The sequence below is a fragment of the Pungitius pungitius genome, chromosome 2, assembly GCF_949316345.1.
Source record: "Pungitius pungitius chromosome 2, fPunPun2.1, whole genome shotgun sequence".
NCBI lineage: Eukaryota > Metazoa > Chordata > Actinopteri > Perciformes > Gasterosteidae > Pungitius > Pungitius pungitius.
The window spans coordinates 18638360-18657634 of NC_084901.1; the positions used below are offsets into that span (position 1 = coordinate 18638360).

Sequence of the window (19275 nt, forward strand, 5' to 3'; positions counted from 1 at the left end):
GTCTCAACCGTCACGTTTATGTGTCCGAGGAAAATGAAGGGTCATTAAATCCAATATTGATCAGGAGACAGTAAATGATGAGGTCATGCTGACAGGATATATGCTGGTGATACTGGAGTTGTGAACACGAGGATTTGAAAATAAACTGATAAAACACCGTGCTCCGTAGACCCCCCCCCCCCCCCCCCCCGATCTATCAAATTGGCAAAATAAGTATGGAGGTATATCTCACGCGGATGAAACTTTAATTATTACAAAGCAATAGGATTAATGCTAACAATATTTGACTAACATTACCCCAGAAAAACAGGTATTGAAAAACGATAAACAACGTATTACTTCGATCCAATCATTTAACAGAGTAACTGAATGAATCTCCCTATTTAGAGATCATATTAAAGATTACAAAAGAATACGTAACGGGGTCAATTACCTTTTAGAGGATAAATCTATCAACCATTTGCAGACGTTTCGATAAAATAAAATGAATACATAAACAGTTGATGCTTGTTTAGATCTGAGTGCATCTATTCTCCAGGTTTATTTGAGTTAGTTACTCTTTTTTTCTTCTTTGCTGAGTCGACCAGGAGACCCGTGATCACCTCGGGCCGTGAGGACGCTGTGGAGTTCATTCAATGGTCGGACTCACAGCCTGAGTTTTTTCCTCATCATTATTATTTTTTATTTTTTTAGCATGTCGAAATATGAAGAAGGAAACCTGTCGGTGAGAAGGCAACCCAAATGCATCCATCATTATTAAATAGTCCTTTAAACCCTTTCCACCAGCTTACAATTTTTGATATACGACTAAAAATCCCCCAAATAAACGCATCATGAATGAAGGATCGACCGTAAACCTATTTTTGAATATTTAAGCCCCTTTTTTGATCTGCAGGGATGAATACGGGGAAAACTGAATGATTATAATCTCACATGTCAATCAGTTATGCAAAAGTTAAACATCCCATCATTTAAATATAAAATGTATAGAAATATTTGCTTTTTATGGCGAGGACATATTTCTGCCAGTAAACTGAACTTAAATACACTTGTATTGACGGCGAGATACACCCACGCCGTGTCCTAAAGTGATGCATTTGTTGAGCCTTGAACATTTTTTCTGCGTTTTTTTTCTCCCTCTGTTGTTTGTCAAATTATAAGGCAGAGACGAGGGATTTCAAGGACACGTGGACTCCAATTTAATCGAAGAGGCTGAGAGTGGAGTGGAAGAGTGACACATGGAGGAGAGAAGTTCATTATTCTGCTGAAAAGGAAACCAATGGCTTTCACAGTCGCCATGGTAACCGGCCTTTCTTTTGCCGTCAGCCCTATGATAAGGTACTTCACAGCATTAAGCACAATTATTGCAAGGATAAAACGGGAAATATTGCTCTCCAATGCTAATAGATGTTAGATATTGATTGGCAGGGTGATTCGTATAGAAGTGCCGCCCAACTCTTTCACCTGCCTGACTCTGCGACCTTTTAGAGAAATTTGATGAAGGTGATGCTGGATGGGCCTTTGTGGCTCTCTGGGCTCTTTCGTATTTATTTATTTAACCTGAAGATCCGTAATAGAAATAACATTTCACTTGTGACAGGAACAAGATGAAGACAGATTCAGCAGTGAAACAAGCTTGAAAATCCACCCCCCCCCCAAAAAAACCCCAACAACAACTAACAACAGTTGTGAGTTTCTTTATTAATGACCTCATGCGTTAAACGTCTCATGCATTAAACGTCTCATAAAATAAATGCTAAACGGCCGCTGCTTCTCTCATTAGCATGTCAGTGACCCCGCTCCCGCGCTCTCACAATGGCGGGTCGGCCGTGGCAGCAGTGAGGTCAGCGCCGAGCACAAGTCCAGGCCACGAGGGGACGGAGACGGGGGGGGGATGGGGGCGGGCGGCTGGTTGGAGGCAGCCTGCTTAGTTGGTGAGAGGATGGAGGATTAGCTCAGTGGGGAAGCATGGGAGCTGGTGTGTATGGGGAAGGGGGGAAGGGGGAAGGGGGGGGGGGGCAAATTGTTTTAACCCCTATTACAGCAACTGCATGGCGCTTCTCTTATCTAGGCCGCCGCAGCCACTCATTAATATTCCGCGCATATGGCGGTGCTTTCTGTATCATTGTGTTTTAATGGGAGGGATAATCGCTCATTCAATTATCAGGCAGTCAGCGAAAAAGGCCGACCCGTGCCCGCGCACCCCTGGTTCACACCGTGGCACAGCCCCAAGCGGAGGTGTGCCAGTGAGAAGGTGAGAGCGATAGCGGGGATTACAACATATTAGCTTCTTTAATAAGTCGGGGCGGCGGCGGGCCTCTGTCGGAGAACAAGGAAAAACATGCGTGAACTATGCGGGCAACAAAGCCAAGGAGGGCCCCATCTTCAGCCTGCATCTTCTCCCTGTTCTGCTTTAAAAGTCAGTGCCACGGTCAACGTGACGTTTTTTCCCGAGATGCTTTTAATCACCGGGGAGATGCCTCGGTGGCGATGACCCCCCCCCCCCTTGGGCTGGGAAAAAGGGGCCGCGTGATGGACTCTGAAGGCATGAAGCTTGACCCTTGATGTGCGCGGGCCGAACGATCTGAGAAGTGATCAAATGTTGCGCTCATCCGTTCGCCTCCCGTGCTGCCCGGGCCACGGCCTGGATGTGTGTGTGTGTGTGAGGGGGGGGGCTTCACCAATGATAGCGTGACCTCCGGCCCGCTTTGACCCGAGGAGACCTCGTTGAGTCAACACAAGCACACCCGAGGAAGGAAGGAAGGGAGGAAGGACGGAAGGAGGGAGGGAGGGAGGGAGAGTAGGAATAAGCTTGTTTAGTGGGGGGAGGTGGGCCAGGAGATTGGAGAGAGAGCAGAACTGTCGCAAGCGGCGGTGTGAACAAGATAGGAGGTGAAATGTTAACAAAATCGTATAAAGTCCCTAGTTTGATAAATTTTCCGCTCGCATTTGGAGTGAACCGGAGGCGGCTGCGGTTGGGGGGGTGCGGGGGGGGGGGGGGGGGGGGGGCTTTGTTGGAGGTCCCATTTTCTCTGGCAGAGCAGCACGCTCACAGGGTCAGTGAAGTTACGAAAGTAATTAAAGCTCGGTGATTCACTGCCTGCTGCAGAGAAAAGAAAGCAAGCTGTCATTCTGATTTAGAAAAATAAATTACAATTTTAATAATGGGGGAAGGATGGGGGGTGCGAGAACATCTACAGCCTCTTTGGGTTGGGGGGGGGTGGGGGAGGCGGGGTGGGTCGCGCACGTTGGGTGGGAGGAGGGGTCGAGGGGGGGTTGCTGGCTGCCTACTTATCAATAGTTGCAATTTTTTTTTCTTTCTGAAACCGCATCGGTAGTACATTGCGAGAGCACAAGTGCCCTTAAAAAAAAGAAAACCCCGGGACATTAACATACTGATTTCATGCGCATGGCAAAGGGCCTGAGCCAATATCAGAGAGGACTCAGCAGTCCTATTGTCTGCTGGGACTCTGGTCCCCTCTGATATGAAAATTCAATTATTTTATAACTAGATCTGGCGCCGCGTTTTGACTGGCGACGGTAGCGCCTTGCCAGCCTGCATCAGCGTGGGGGACCAGAGGCTCCTGATAGCGAGAGGGAGGCCTTTCAGACATTGACATGTTTTTTTGGGGGGGACAAGATTGCCTAAATGTGTTGCATTTAAGCACTGAAAGTTAATCTAATGCACCGCCATTATCTCACTCAGGTAATTCCAATACCATCCTCAATCTATGTTTACGCCCGTGCACGCACCCGCATACTCGCACATCCATTCATTCTTCAGCACTTTGAATCTGATTCCCAGGCTTTCTGTATCCAAACAGGTAATGTATTTATTTATTTTTCCCGCGGGGCTTTTTCTCAGGGAGCTGCAAACTAATATAGAATAAGAAGTTGTTTTTCTGAGAGACATCAGCAGTTTTCCAGGTGTTGATTCTGCAGGAAGACACACAGAGGAAGAGGAATAGTTTTCGAAGTAATTTCCTACTTTTTCATCAACACTGTAAAAAAAATCTGTGAAGTATACGGTAAATTACTGGCAGCTGTGGTTGCCAGAGGTTTACCGTAAAAAATACAGTGACACTGTATAAGACATTAAGGTATATTTTTTTGCACCCGTAAAATTCCCAGTTGCAATTTAACAGTTTTTTACCGTAAAATCGATGTACTTTTTTTTACAGTGAATAGTTAAATACTGATTTCCACACACTTCCCTATAAAATATCATAGCTATCTTTGTTTGACCGAAGTTGAAATCTCTCTTTCTGCAGGTGTGCGGGTCGTCCTGTTGTCGTGCATTTCCTTAAATCCAGAATCCCCTCCGCATAAGTGTTACTTCAGTAAAGACCCCGAAACTTTTTAGGGCGCAGACACACAAGCCGGGCACATTTTCTGAGTTTATGGGACAAATCCTTTCATTACCTCGGCTGCTCATTGTGAGTGTTCTGGGGGTTCTGTTGAGATTAGGGAACAGGAAGCAGCCCCCCCCCCCCCGTATGGCCCTCTCCTCTCAGACCCCACTGTGCCGGTGCTTATTAACCCAGCCTGGGAGAAGACGTACCTGCCTCTCCTCATTAGGCCGCGGTGGAGTACGCGCTCAGCCCGCAGGAGAAAGGGACATTAATTAGTATTCTCTGCAGGGGGAACTGCCATTAGCACTTAATTAGCGGCAGGAGCACCATTCAGTCGGGCGGCCAGTCAGTGTCTGACACAATATGTTCTGTGTCTTTTTTTTCCCCTGTGCGTCTTTGTTAACGCTGATGAAAGACCTTGTTGTCTGTGCGTGTGTGTGTGTGTGTGTGTGTCGTGCAGTGCTGCATGTTTTCTTTTGGGTTTACCATTATTTCTGCGGAAGGCGGCCCGTGCCCCCGAGTCAGCATGCTGTCCATCCGTGTCTCTCCGATTCAGCCCCCTCTCGCCGCTCTCGACCTCCCATGAGGGCCAAACGCTGTAGTTCCCATGAGCCCGTGGGGCTCGGGCCAGGGACGGTAAAGTGTGCAGGTCAACTTTCGCCCCATTGGTCTCTGGTGAAGTTCTTTTGATCTGCTGAGTAGGCGTTCTCCTCTCTTTTCTCTGTGTTCTCGGGGTCCAGCACCGTCACCGCCGAGGAGGACAGGGGGAGGCTGTTAACCCAACGCCGTCCACTCCTCGGCCCCACCGGTCCTCACTCTCCCCCTGGGCTCCCTCCTCCGCTTCCCCCTCCTCCTCCTCCTCCTTCTCCTCCTCCTCCCACCAACGGCTTTCGGAGGCTAGAGAGGAGGGTGGCGGCGGTGGTACCTTTCACTTCTGGAAATCTGAGAGGCGGAGAGCTGTCATTTGCCAATTTGGCCTGAATGGGGCGGACAGCGGATTGAATGTCTTTTTCCCACCAGGCTGCACCATCTAGAGCAGCAGGGGAGGGAGGGGCACGCAGGGAGCGGGGTGTAATGCTAGAGTAAAATTAGAGCTTTGATGGCAGCTAATAGAGTGTGATGGGTGGCGCTGACGTGGATTTCCCGTAAAGACGCCACAGGTTTCCCCTCTCTGTCTCTCTCTGCCTCTCCCCCCCCCCCCCTCTCTCTCTCTCTCTGTTTGTCTCTCTCTGCCTCTCCCCCCCCTCTCTCTCTGTCTCTGTCTGTCTCTCTCTGTCTCTGTCTCTCTGTCTGTCCTGCAGCCAAGCCTGACACACCTATAAGATTATGTGGGCCCTGCCTTCATTCTCAGAGCTGTAATTTCTCCCTGCTCACAGTAATTACACATCTCCAGCTCCGAGCCTGCCCTGTGTCAAAGGGCTTGATCGGTCGTGTTTCTCTGCTACTTCTTAACACACAAACACAAACGCACACGCATGCATACGCACACACGCTCACACACGCATCAGCTTTGGAGTGAGTTTGGAGTCTCGTGTTCTGCTGCTGGAGAGCCTGAGGCACACATAAAATAGTTTTTCACTTTCATTTTCTGGAGAATTTTCCCAATTGGATCAATCAATTTTTGAAGTCAAAATATATATGTTTATGTTTAGCTAAGGAATATGCTTACTGTGAGTTTAAGGTCATCCACTGGAGGATAAGGGTCTCAGCTGCTTCCTTTAGAGGTTTTAAAGACTGCATGAGTCACTCAAGGCCTCCCGCCCACCCAGCTTAAGGGGACCCGAGGATGCACGAAACACTACACAGGGAGCTGCCTCGGGGCTACAAGGACACACACACACACACTCTCTATACATTAGATGTTTTGATAGCTTCTGAGGCACGAGCGGCCCTGTGATGCTCTGACATATGGAAGCTTAAAGGCTCCTTAAATATCCCATGTCAATCTGCACCCTTGTCAGCTTGACAATGACGGACACCGAACACCATTAGCAGCGTCGGGGCGTATCGTCCTCACATGGGCAACATTAATAGAGGGTCTTCTGCAAGACATTCCTCTGGACGTCATCCCAACCACTGAGAGAGAGTTGCAGTTTGGACTTTTGCGTTTTTTTTACTGACTCGAAACGTTGTCTTCGAGACATGTTTTTTGGGGGGTATATTTTAACTCTAGAGGGGTGTCATGTGCGCGGTTTGACCTTGTTTGATTCCAGAGTCAGAAATACAATATCCTGTTTTCCAATGGATCTGATTGCATTGATTTCATTGTCCTGGCCTTCCTCTGTAATGCGTATATGCTTGAGACTGCGTGAGGTGATTCACCTCTTCTGCTGCACAGAAAGCATTGTACTCTGCTCTCTCAGGATGGGCTATGTTTTGTTTTTCGAGCTCTTTCACGCCAGCTCTCCCTCTTCTTCTTTTTTTTCTTTTTTCTCACAATAACCCTCTCTCCTCTCGCCCAGCGAGGCAACCCTTTCAAACGTGGAAGCTCCAGGTCATTTTCCCTTGCCAAGATTTGCAGGCTGCCATGTTGTCTATTCTGCTCAGCTATTTAAAAAATGTTGAATATCAACAATGGCTTTCACTGCTGTATTGTCAACTTTTGTATGAAGCAATCTTGGCTGAATGAGATGGGTCCCAGAGCAGGGAGAGCTCAGCTGCAGTGTGCACCGCCACACCAGCGACCGCCCGGCTCTCTCGCTCTTTATGCGTCTCCGGAGACGACGACGGCGACGATGCAGCGGCGGCGGGATGGCCGTGGGTTCGGAGACGTGGGCTGTGGGTGGCGTGCTATCTTCCCAGTCCACGGCCCTGCTCCTGGCCCTGCCGGCAGCCAGCTGCTTGAGGTGTGTCGAACAGTGGAGGGATACGGAAGGAGATGCAGCAGCAGTCAGTTCTTGGTGAGTGTCCTCAATTTTCTGGCCAGAGTGGGAGGAGGTTCGCAGTAAAGAGAGGAGAGGAGAGGAGAGGGCGGGGGGGGGGGGGGGGTTCAGGGAGAGAAGCTGCGGGGAGCTTTGTGGTCTGTGAGTTGTGTTTACTTGCATCTGTTAACGCACGTATTTACAGAGATGTTTTCTGACTTCAGCTGAGGAAATGATTTCCTTTTTTTTAACACGAGTGGGGGTCACCTGTTGAACAGACGCCGAAGAAGAGCAAACAGTCTTGAAATGTCTTCTGACATGTCTTCCAAATGCTGTTACATTCTCAGAAAACCTGAACTCAGTCATGCTACACTTCTTTTGTTTGCTAAGGGGATTCAGTGGACACTTTAACAAAGTTCAAACCCTCAGAATAGACAAGTTGGTCCCGTCTGATATTCACACTGGCTGCATCTGCGACTCAATGCACGAGCGGCGTGTTTCCTTCTCGCACATGGAGCGTCCATCTATGTTTGTGGAAGATGGAAGCCCGAAGGAGAGCTCGCTTCCAGATAGCAGCAGCTCCGGCTCTTTGTGCTGCTTTCAGCCACGAGAGGAGCGGAGCTGGAAATTGCTCCAACATCTTGTATGTTTCACTGACATATCAGTCCACAGGGCAATGTGTGTGTGTGTGTGTGTGTGTGTGTGTGCATAGGTGGAACACAGAGATGCACTTTGTTAGACATATTTGTGAAAGCAAAAGTATATATATATATATATATATATAAGTAAAATGTAAAAGTAAGCCTTATAAGTGCACGGCAATGAATGGAGCCCCTGAGAGCAGATGCAGCAGCTCCTAGTATACTAGTTATATTAAGAATGACCCATTTTTACTCTTTTTAGGCTTTCTTCACAACAATTTCCAAAGTTATAAGCGAGAGAGAAGGAACAACAATATGAAGATGGACGGTTTAGTACAGTCGAATGGCTACTCATTTGAGGCTTCAACATGTATTTGAGATTTGCTTCTCAAACTAAACATCATGCATGTCATTAATGTTGCTTATTTCACACTCTAAAAACGTAACATGCTCAGATATGCCTCGTATAGCAATTGGTTAAATTCATCGTAAAAATGATGATACTTTGAAGACCCCGTTAAAAGCTCTAAATGTTCCGGGGAAGGAGGCTCCCTCCCTCTTTGAGGACCAGTGCTGTCCTCTGTCTCACCTCCTCCGAGCTCAACCGAGGCAAGGTGACCAAACTCATCTGAGAGCGGCCCATCCATTATCTTGTCAACACGGTCAGCTTCCCACCTTAGTTTGCGCTTCTCCCACAAGACTCTAATGAAATACGCAATAATCACCGCAGTCATCTCGTCACGCTGAAGGTAATTAATATATTTGGAGGACGATGGCTAACTCTTAATTAAATTATGCCTCCTTTAATGAGACCTTGACTGGGACTAAATTTATGGCCACTATCTGCTTTATCAAGTGCTCTGCACGCCACAAAGATTTGTCATTTTCTACCGAATCCCAGGCAGATTGCACACAATGGTACTCATGATTTATGTATCAATTTATGCTTGTTTGTTTCTTTTTTTTTAAGGTTTAATAAATTACATCTTGTAATTACCTAACCTAGTGGTGGGTTCTTAAAAGCCCCAATTTCTGCAATTAATGCTCAGCGCTGTATCACTCTTACGTATTCATTTTGGAGGAGGATGCTGATAACAACTTGGTGGCATTAATCATATTACAAAATTGGGTGTATTCAATTAATTAAAGTTACACTGCGAATTAATTGTGCATTCTCACAATATTATCTTAAGCTAATGAAGGCTTGACAAAGAGACTGTTTCATTTTTTAAAAAGGGGCTAGATTAGTGGAATCTCAATTATGGCTAAAACAAAAGGAGGCTGCTTGCTTGGGCATGACGCAAAGCAAAAAGTGACGATTCAGCACTTTCTTCCAAACAAAAAACGGAGAAAGTTTCCATTGTTTTTGGAAAAAAACGGAACATGGCAATGATTCAAAAGATACACGAAAAATAATGAGCGCTGTAATTAGCCAGTCAGGCAATAACAGTATTTAAAATGATCTTCGTATAGAGGTGCTTGATAGTGCCATTCACAGGCAGGTGCTTGACAAGATTAACTTTAATATTGCAAAAAAAAAGCATCCGGAATCCTTCTTTTCACTACTTCCCCCTTTGTTGCACTTTACAGCATTTTGGTATTAATAAGAGTGCATTTCCACCTTTAAAAAAACGACTGTCCAGCGAACCCTTGAAAGCAGCAAATGAGATATAATAAGATAAGATCAGAAGATACTTGAAGATCGCACAGATTAGGGAACCAAGTGTGAGCCGAGCTTTTTGCCGAGGAGGTTCAGGCAGCACAACACAGACGCGATCATGTTGCACACTCGATGCTTTAATCCAACGTCGCCCAGCGGCTCAGAAGCAAAACCATATTTATTTAAATCATCCGCCTAATTTGAACTGAATTGAAATTAGCTTTCAATGGGTAAGGGCTTCGAATTCACAGTCATTTAGTATTTTATTTTTCATTTAACGCGTCATATACCAAATATTTTAATATGAGTGTTCCTCCTAATCCGCTACGTAAACGTAAAGCGTCTTTGTCTCGGAAATGACTCCAAGGGGCTAATAATCATCGTGTATTCATCTCAAAACGCTTCCAGCAATGTTCTCTCCGGTGATATAGTTCCATTTGCTTTTAGCTTCATTAGTCAATAACCGCAGCGAAAAAATGTGTCAATTAAGGGAACTCCAAGGGTCAGTGAGTATATGAATCCTGCTACACAAGATTATATTAAGTGGTCTTGTAACAATGATTAACCCCGGCTGCGTGTGTCTGTGTGTGTGTGTGTCTGTGTGTGCATTACTGGGACATTTTTCATGCACATGTGTGTCGAGCATGCTTGATGAAAAAAAAAAAGAATTAAAAAAAAAAGTGTTTGAAAAGTGCAATCCCTAAAACGATAAGCAGCTACAACCCCGGACGCGCGCTTGGTGACGTCGTGAAGAGCTGCTGCGGGCTGAGGGAGCCGGAGCTGGGTGGTCACGCCTTGTCTGCGCGTGACATCGGCGGGTTAAAGAGATTACACCGGGTCCGTGTCAGCGGCCTTGGCCTTGCTCACACAAGAACACAATGAGGAGGGACATGCTTGGCCTACCGGAGGGGGGGGGGGGGGTAAAGTTTGAAGCATTCTTCGCGGGCCGCTACAGGAGCCCAAACAGCGTTTTGTTTGCGTGTTGTGTTTACAAGCCACGGTCCAGAAGTGACACCACGCAGCCGAACGAGGTGGCGCGCGGATCTCAGAGAAAGAACAAGTTCTCCATTAGCCCCCCCCCCCACTTCCCCCTCCCCGGTCCTCCCGGTAGACTTGCAACACTCCACTAAAGCTCTCCCGAAAATGGCATCCGTCCTCTGAGTGTGTGTTGTGCTTCTTTTCCGAGGTTTGAGTTTCACTGCTTGAGGCGGGCCCTGCGGTCAGAGAAGGTCGCCGAGGTTGCGTCCCAACACGTGGTGAGTTTGCTGAATGTGGCTGCTCCGTCCTGTCCGCGGCGGCTCTGGGTCGGTGTCTGTGGGACAATCCGGGAAAGGTTATGACGCGGGACCCGTGGCCTCTCGCGTATTCTCCGTCCGGATGCAGATATAATAAACTGTCCTAGAGGGTGCAAATACCATCTTCAAAAAGATGATTCATTTCATAGTTTTGGCATCCGGACTAATGTTAAACATATTCTCCTTGTGCATATTCATCATTTGAAATCCTAAAATATATTTTAAATATTACTTAATCAGTCTTGGGAAGGGCTCGTTGCATGGACGGCATTCTTTTTTTGGTCTCTTGTTTTGCTTTATATCGGAGAAAAGTTGTTTTGTTTTTGGACAAACAGGATGTGCAGAAATCTTGTTTTTAGTCTTTTATATTGACAATGTTTCAAAATAAAACAAAAACTCACTAGCTGAAGCTCAGATCTGCCATAGGTGATATCAGTAAGACTTTATGATACCTGTTGCTAGACTTTTGCTCATAATATGACATTTACGAACCAGCATCAAACTTATTTTTTCTACAAGACAAAATATAAATTATATAAAAAATATTTTTAGAATCCCCCTCCAAAATCTGAACTTGTAAAGATTGTGAATGTGCCCTTGGTCGTGACACAAACTATTAAACACTCTAAAGCTATTTTTTTTCTTATAATTTTGTCTCATGCCGGTCAAATACGTTAAATCAGCATCAGGAAAGCCCAGCCGGGCTTTGTGAAATAAGGAGGCGATAATAGCATCACTTTTATTCCTTTAAATGACCCGTGCATATTATTTTTACCTGGGTTGAACTGGGAGGACGCAAGCATTCACGCCACACAAAAGGAACAGCAGACCGTGCGTAAATTGCATCTTCATTTGCATTCCTGGTCCAAAAAATCATGCAAATCTTAATGAGGCAGTCTCCATTGTGGCTGTAATTGAAAAGCCATTCTTTGTTAATTACTGTTTCTCAAAGGCCTTGTCCTCAGTCACTGAGCTGAAACAAAAAAAAAGTTATTGATTCTGGAGCTCGTGAGGTTTAAAGACACGTCAAATAGTGTTGTTTATTGTGTGTTTGAGATTTTACTTTGGATGGCAAAAATGTCTGTCCCATTTTTTTTTACGAATAATATAAAAAACAAATAAACATGTAAATTCAGGCTATAACAATTAAATGCCAATCAATTACAAGCTGTTATCAGTTGCTTATTTGCAGCTGAATGGCAGACATGCAGCTTCCCGTGTCTCGTCTGATAATAAAGTTCAACGCATTTTGTCCGTCGTTAATTCAAATGATATGACCATAAAGCTCCGATGACAGCCGAGCAGAGGATGCGGACATGCAGGGAGCTGCGCTGCTTTCAAAGGTGGGATTAATGGGGTTTTGTGTTGACCTGAATAGATTTTAATTCGCCCAAAGCTCTTAACAAATCTAATTTTTTTTCTGGACCCAAAGGCCAGAATTGGAACTTTCTTTTCCTTATATGGCCGCCACATTTAGCCACCAGATTTAATTCTGTGTAAAAATAAAAGTGAAATGTAAGCTAAATGATATACTTTTGATACTCTAACCCATCTTTACAGTGACAGAAACTACTAATATAAAATGGATTTCTCCTCTGGAATCGGTGGTTTGAGAGGAAGATAAAATAAATACACTTTAATAACCCATCGGGCTGCTTGCCTCAGGACTTCCACATCTTTCCCAACATTCAACAGTGGGATCCTCATTCCGCGCCCTGAGAGCCCCTGTGGGCCGCCGGGCTTTGAGCCTGAATCAGAGCAGACTGTGCTGGTGGTCCTCCGTTCCTTAATTAGGAAATTAGCTGCACACAGGCCCTCATTACCGAACTCCGGGTTACTCCTGGTGTTCTTTCTCTCTCTCTCTCTCTCTCTCTCTCCCTCTCCCACCCTCTCTCTCTCTTTCTCTGTCTGCTTCTGGTCAATTTCCATAAGAAGATTACAAGCGGATCAGTATTGAGATTTGCCCAGATAAACAAATAACTGGTCCCTGAGAATAGATGGCTGCTAATTGGACGTTAGTTGCATTGCTCTCCGTCTGTTTGTGACGCTCCATTGGACAGGGAAATTAAATTCATGAAGTGATGTCTCTTTCCAGCTGATTTACTGCTATGTGTGTGAGGGACTGCGGGCTTCCCCCCTTCAGATGACACTTAATGTACTTTGAAAAAGTCATTTTCATATATATAGGCCTATATATATGTGTATTTTAAATATATATAGGCCCACCAGTTGTTGAGTCATAATGTTACTAATGTATAAGAGGCAACACATTATTTTTCGTTAAAGTTTGCAGATTTTAGAAGCAGAAACTTTCATTTTCGGAGCGATCAGAAAGATGTTATCGGTTCATTCATCATTTATAAAGAGCAGCCCGATCGACCATTACATCTCATATTTAAATACAATAACCATCGTGGCGTTGACTATAAATACATCGGCTCCCCACCATTGTTTTTTACGTTTAAAAATAAAAAATAAAAAACTCTACAGGCTCCAGTTCTTCGGGTGTCCTGCATCAGTAATGAAATGCCACAGGCGTATACTTTTTTTTTTTTTTTTTTTAGATCTGAAAGCTGCGGGAGGTGAAACGCTCTAAAATGCACATACCGCAACGATCCCCGCAGAGCTCATGTAAATACCGAGGTGTTAATAGTCGTGTTCGATGGCCGATTCCCTGGTAATCATTAGCAGGTGTGAGCTTCGCCCCGTTGGGCGATCGGCTCCAGCCGCGTTTCGGCTCGTTTGTAAAGGGGGGGGGGGGGGACGTTTTGCAAATGAAGGCCACGCCGCGGTGATCATTTTAATAACACTGCGGGGAGAAAACGAGTCCGCAAACAGTGGCGCATGGCGGAGTGGTGCGAGCTCAGTCCCGAACTAAAGTCTCCCCCCCCCCTCACCCTCCCTCCCTTCCTCCCTCCGGGGTGCAAAGGGATGGCCTGTCCCCTCCACAAGAGGTCGTCGATGTATTAGAGTTTTGCTTGGTGGTTTGCCTCAGCGCTGCAGAAACGTGCCGTTCATTTACCACGAATTACTTCTATTTAAGGTCAGAACCGGGTGAGGTCATTAATCAGGTAATACGACTGACCGTATAATAATAATATAATCTCCTATTGACCAGTCAAATCACCATTCTTCTTTTGTTTGATTGCGATACATTTACGTTATTTCACCCCAGGGAGTTACACGAAATGATATTGCATTGTGGATTCATAGGCTAAATATACAATACATTAGATGAATATTAAAGAGAACACATTTTGGAGCAGGTGCTGAAAAAGATTGAAGAGAACACATTTTGGAGCAGGTGCTGAAAAAGATTTCGATTGAAACATGTTTGAAGTCGTCAGTCTAAAACAAAAATAAATCTGTTTATTGGGAGTTTTGACAGCTCTGAAATCCCCGTAAGAACGCCGAGGGGTTTTAGATGTTGGCAACATCTTTGTTAAATTATGATTAAAGCCAGAACCCGTGTTTCATGGTCGGTGCAGATTAAATTATATTTTTTCCTCTGCTAGGGGCAATTTTTTATTCCAATATTCTACCTTTTACTTGAAGCGGTGCGCTTTGGCCCGATGTGATTTGTCTCTGATGTTTATCCTTTAAGAGGGCTGGTTCGCTTCATCATAGAAAGTCTTCTGCAGTGGCCCAAGGGCTTTCTCTTTTTAGTTTTATCCCACGTAACTACACCGTTTTGATAACTCTTCGCGTGTAGAAAGGTCCTTTTTTCGATGTAATTTGTTCCGAAAACACCCCATCAACATATAAAAATAGACAGACAGACCCCCCCCCCTCCCACCCCCCACCACACACACACACACACACACACACACATAACGCGTACTTTTCATCATAAACGTTGCAAATCTACAACACTTTGCGCTCCGCTTGTTGATCTGTTTTAAAACTTTACCTCTCCCTCCTCCTCTGACAAAAACACCGCGCTGTGCGCTCCGGTTGGTTCCACGGAGAGCTGCTCTCTGATTGGTCGCCGGCCCCTCATTGTCACGCTGTCAATCCACATCACATGGTCCGGCCACTAGGCCTATTAACACATGAGCTTGGCGAACAACTTTGCAGAGTTCTGTTTGAGAGCAGTGCAGAACGGAGCTGCGGAGAGAAGCCAGACGCACCTGCAGAGACACTTGCTTCTTTGGACACAACTTTTTTTCCGCACCTTCTTGGTCAGTACCTCTACCTCTTTGACTTTTTTTTATTATTCTTTTTTTTTTCTTCATTTCGGTTTTGCCCGTGAGTGAACGCTGAACGCCGGCAGAATGTATAACATGATGGAAACGGAGCTCAAGACCCCGCTCCCGCAGTCCAACTTGGGCTCGGTGCCGGGCGCTAAGAACAACAGTGCCAACGACCCGGAGCGCGTGAAGCGGCCGATGAACGCCTTCATGGTGTGGTCCCGGGGCCAGCGGAGGAAGATGGCTCAAGAGAATCCCAAAATGCACAACTCTGAGATCAGCAAGAGGCTCGGCGCCGACTGGAAACTCCTCACCGACGCCGAGAAGAGGCCATTCATCGACGAGGCCAAGCGTCTGCGCGCTATGCACATGAAGGAGCATCCGGATTATAAATACCGTCCCCGCAGGAAGACCAAGACCTTGCTCAAGAAAGACAAGTATTCTTTGCCCGGGGGACTGTTGGCGCCGGGGTCCAACGCCGTCAACAACTCCGTGTCGGTGGGGCAGCGCATGGACGGTTACGCGCACATGAACGGGTGGACGAACAGTGCGTACTCCCTCATGCAGGACCAGCTGGCCTACCCTCAGCATCACGGCATGAACAGCCCCCAGATCCAGCAGATGCACCGGTACGAGATGGCGGGGCTCCAGTACCCGATGATGTCCTCGGCGCAGACCTACATGAACGCGGCGTCCACGTACAGCATGTCCCCGGCGTACACGCAGCAGACCAGCAGCGCCATGGGCCTGGGCTCCATGGCGTCCGTGTGCAAGAGCGAGCCCAGCTCCCCGCCGCCGGCCATCACGTCCCACTCTCAGCGGGCGTGCTTGGGGGACCTGAGGGACATGATAAGCATGTACCTGCCTCCCGGCGGCGGAGAGAGCGCGGAGCATTCCTCCCTGCAGGGCAGCCGGTTACACAGCGTCCATCCGCACTATCAGACGGCGGGGACTGGCGTCAATGGGACGCTACCTCTCACCCACATCTGAGAGAGAGCGGCGGGAAGAAAAGACTTTATAAAAAAATAAATAAAAATACTAAGTACTTCGGATACTTGAACTTTTTTTGGTTGCTAAAGAAACGACGTTCAACCGTTTTGTTCTCAAACTATTTTATTTCATGAGTTGTCCGTTGTTGTTTTTTTTTTTTTTCTCCTTTAAATGCATTTGAAATGGACCGAAACTGAGCGTTGAGCCCACCAGAGTAAATTTGCATTGCAAAGAGGCTTTTTATCACAAGTATAAGCAATCAACCTGTGTAGAAGAATTGGACTTCTATATTTTAATTAATGCCGTATTTTCTCTCTATGAAAAGGCATGTGGCCTCATTAAGAGAGGCTGGTGTATTTCGGAAAAGCTGGATGGAGAGTTGGTTCATACATGTTTACACTTCATTTGTAGAATGTCAGTTGTCTCGACTCCACATTGTCCACATTTTGTAGTTTCTTTTTACCCCCCCCCCCTCCCCCCTCTTGACCCATAGGTGCAAATGAATTGTTAAGACTGTGCGGGTCGCAAACGCAAGTTTTATTTATAGTACGTTTCCCCCCCCCCCCTTCCTTTTTAGCTTGTGATCCCGATGTTTTTGTCACGTGAAAATTGTCAAGTTTGTTTTTTGTAAAATGTTATTTTCTGTGATGGTTTTGACCGTGTCATGTTTACTCATTATCACGAACGAAAATGTTTATTTAAACAGACGTTTCTACATATTTTAAGACCATCCTCTATTCTTAAATGCTGAATAAATTTGTACGAAACATAATTGGTGACTCTGTCGTTTATGTGTATTAGAGGTTTGAAAATAAGGCTTTATTCGGAAATGAAGTTATTATTTATAAAGGTGTAAGAATCTTCTAAAACACCAACTATTATTTATTAAGAAAAGTACAGCGATGTTTTGGTTTTCTAAATAATTCACAACCTTTAAAGAATGGTGAAAGCATTGTGGGGGGGTGGATTCATCTATTTTAAACTGATATAGTATTGCATAATTCTCAGGCCTATTGTTTCTTTATATTTCACAGGCTTATTTATTTTGGTACTGATATTAGTAGTAAAATCAGTCTTCCTTATTTTTCCCCATCATTTTAAATACCCTTTTGGTTTTATTTAGTTGCTGAAAAGAAACTAGCGCTCTCTAACTTACTAAAATACTTTACCTTCAACAAGTTTACAATGGCCAGTTATTTTGGTGACAATTTACTTCCACAGGTTGCCATTACTTGGTTGCCCCAGTCAGTTTGAGTGTGTTTTTTGTATTTTATTACAAGAATGAAGTTTTATCATTTAAACTTACAAAAACATTTAATTTGGGAGATTATTAACACAATGGGAGAATAATAACACAAAACCAAATAAAGAATGATCAATTATTATATCACAAAGGATTAAATATATATAGAAATCTATATATGTGGATTATTTGTAATATATACATTTATCTATATTATATATCCGAATAGATCTAATGTATTATACCGATCCAAATATGCTGTACTTGTTGTGAATGAACATTGCAGATGAACCAAAGTATTAATATTTCATGACTTTCTGTTTGGAATTGAAAACAGCACAATAAATGACTCCAGAAAGTTTTCAAGAAGCCAATTATTTGATTTGGTCCTTTATATAATTCCTGATAAATGCAGAGGGACTTGTGTCCACCTCCAAGTTGACTCTGGCTGGGATGATCTTACATTTTCTGAAAAGATAATCGCACAGAAATTGCATCACATTCAATAACCTAACAGCCCTCAACGACACTTATCGTGGCTGGCGCTAATAAGGCGTATGGGCGGGTGGAAGAATGGACCCGGCCTGCTGTTGCAGTGTACCTCAGGATAAATGAGCTCTGGCCACCAAGAGGGCCGAGGCAGGGGCCGTCCCGCTGGCCTTCCCACACTCCCTGTAGGACCTGATCCACGGCTCAGCACAGCGGCCTGGATTAGCCCCACGCACCTTTGTGGAGGGAAAGATTATCCAGACCTCCCTGCATTCACTGACAGGGTCTTAAGTCACTCTAGCGTGCCAGCAGCCACCCGTCACCTAATCACACTTTCCAACTCATTTTTTTGTGATTAAGCAGCTTTTCTCTTCCTGCTCCTCTGCGTCCGGAGGAGTTGGCTCTGGGTCAGACGGACCCGATGGTTTCAAGTCATTCATCACGACTCGTAGCGTCATGTAACCTCGGCGTGGCTCTCACCTGCACAACTCCTAAAGTTGTGGTTTCACGTTTAAAACCAAATGTTGTGGCTTTCTACGGCTTTTTGGGATTGGCGCGTCCAATTTCACGATGCAGGGGATGAATGTTTGTTGGGGGGGGGGGGGGGGGGGGGGGAGGGTGGTTGTGGCTGGACCCTCCGTGGCTATCGATTGTGTTTGAATGTTCTGGCATTGGGGCCATCTGAGGTGCCCCCCCCCCTCCCAGCCCCCCCACCCCTCCATCTGCCGAGCGCCCCGAGGGCCTCTCTCTCCTGTCATGTGGAGCTCTGTGCCCACTCAGCAAGTGCAGGCATATCCCACTTCCATCTGCCTATGACCTCACAGCCCCTGTTTGTTTAACCCCCTCTCCAAAAACTAACCTAATTATAGCCCTGTAGAACATGGATTCAGCGGATTCCCAGCGGATTCTGCCACTGTGTGTGTGTGTGTGTGTCTACGCGCACCTATGCATGCGTGCAGCGGCAGGGCTCCGGGGCCGCAATTCAGTCGATCCTGTTTTTCACATGGGTGTCTCTCTCTCTCTCACTCACTCTCTCTCTCTCTCTCTCTCTCCTCTTATTATGTCAGAACATGCCCTCGCCGACACGTCTAGTGGGAGGACATGTGAACAAGGTGGTAAAACCAACAGGAGCGTGTTTTGAGCGTCTGTTTTTGCGTCAGAGTGATGAGTGGAAAACTCTCGAAAAAATCTGGCAGACGGAGTTGACGTCTGTGACATCACCGGCTCGCCGGCCCGACCGGATCGGCAGCTTTCAGCGCAGGGGGGGGACACACCTTTGGAACAAACACCCAAAGTCTTTGCGTAATCTCAAAGTCAAATCTGAAACCTCCTCCGGTGCACAGAAGAGACTTCCCCCGCAGCATAGTTTCAGTGTGACGGGTGGTAACTGTGGGTTGATGGTTTTTAGGGACGGCACCTGTGACAGTCGGGCTGAATTGGTCTCCACGAGGCCTTCTGAGCCGAGGCTGAAGGGGCCCCGCAGTGGCCCTGGAGTGGCCCGTCCAGCCCGGGCCGGGCTGGACGGGCCACTCGAGTGGGTCTCGAGTGAAGCAC

General features: G+C 46.1%; 1 protein-coding gene across 1 annotated transcript; it reads left to right on the forward strand.

Moving 5' to 3' along the window:
* Positions 1-14695: 14695 nt before the first annotated feature.
* sox3 (SRY-box transcription factor 3) lies at positions 14696-16761 on the forward strand. The gene has a single exon (XM_037461761.2). It carries the CDS (start codon positions 15084-15086, stop codon positions 15987-15989), a length of 906 nt encoding a protein of 301 aa, XP_037317658.1. The 5' UTR covers positions 14696-15083; the 3' UTR covers positions 15990-16761.
* Positions 16762-19275: the final 2514 nt, after the last annotated feature.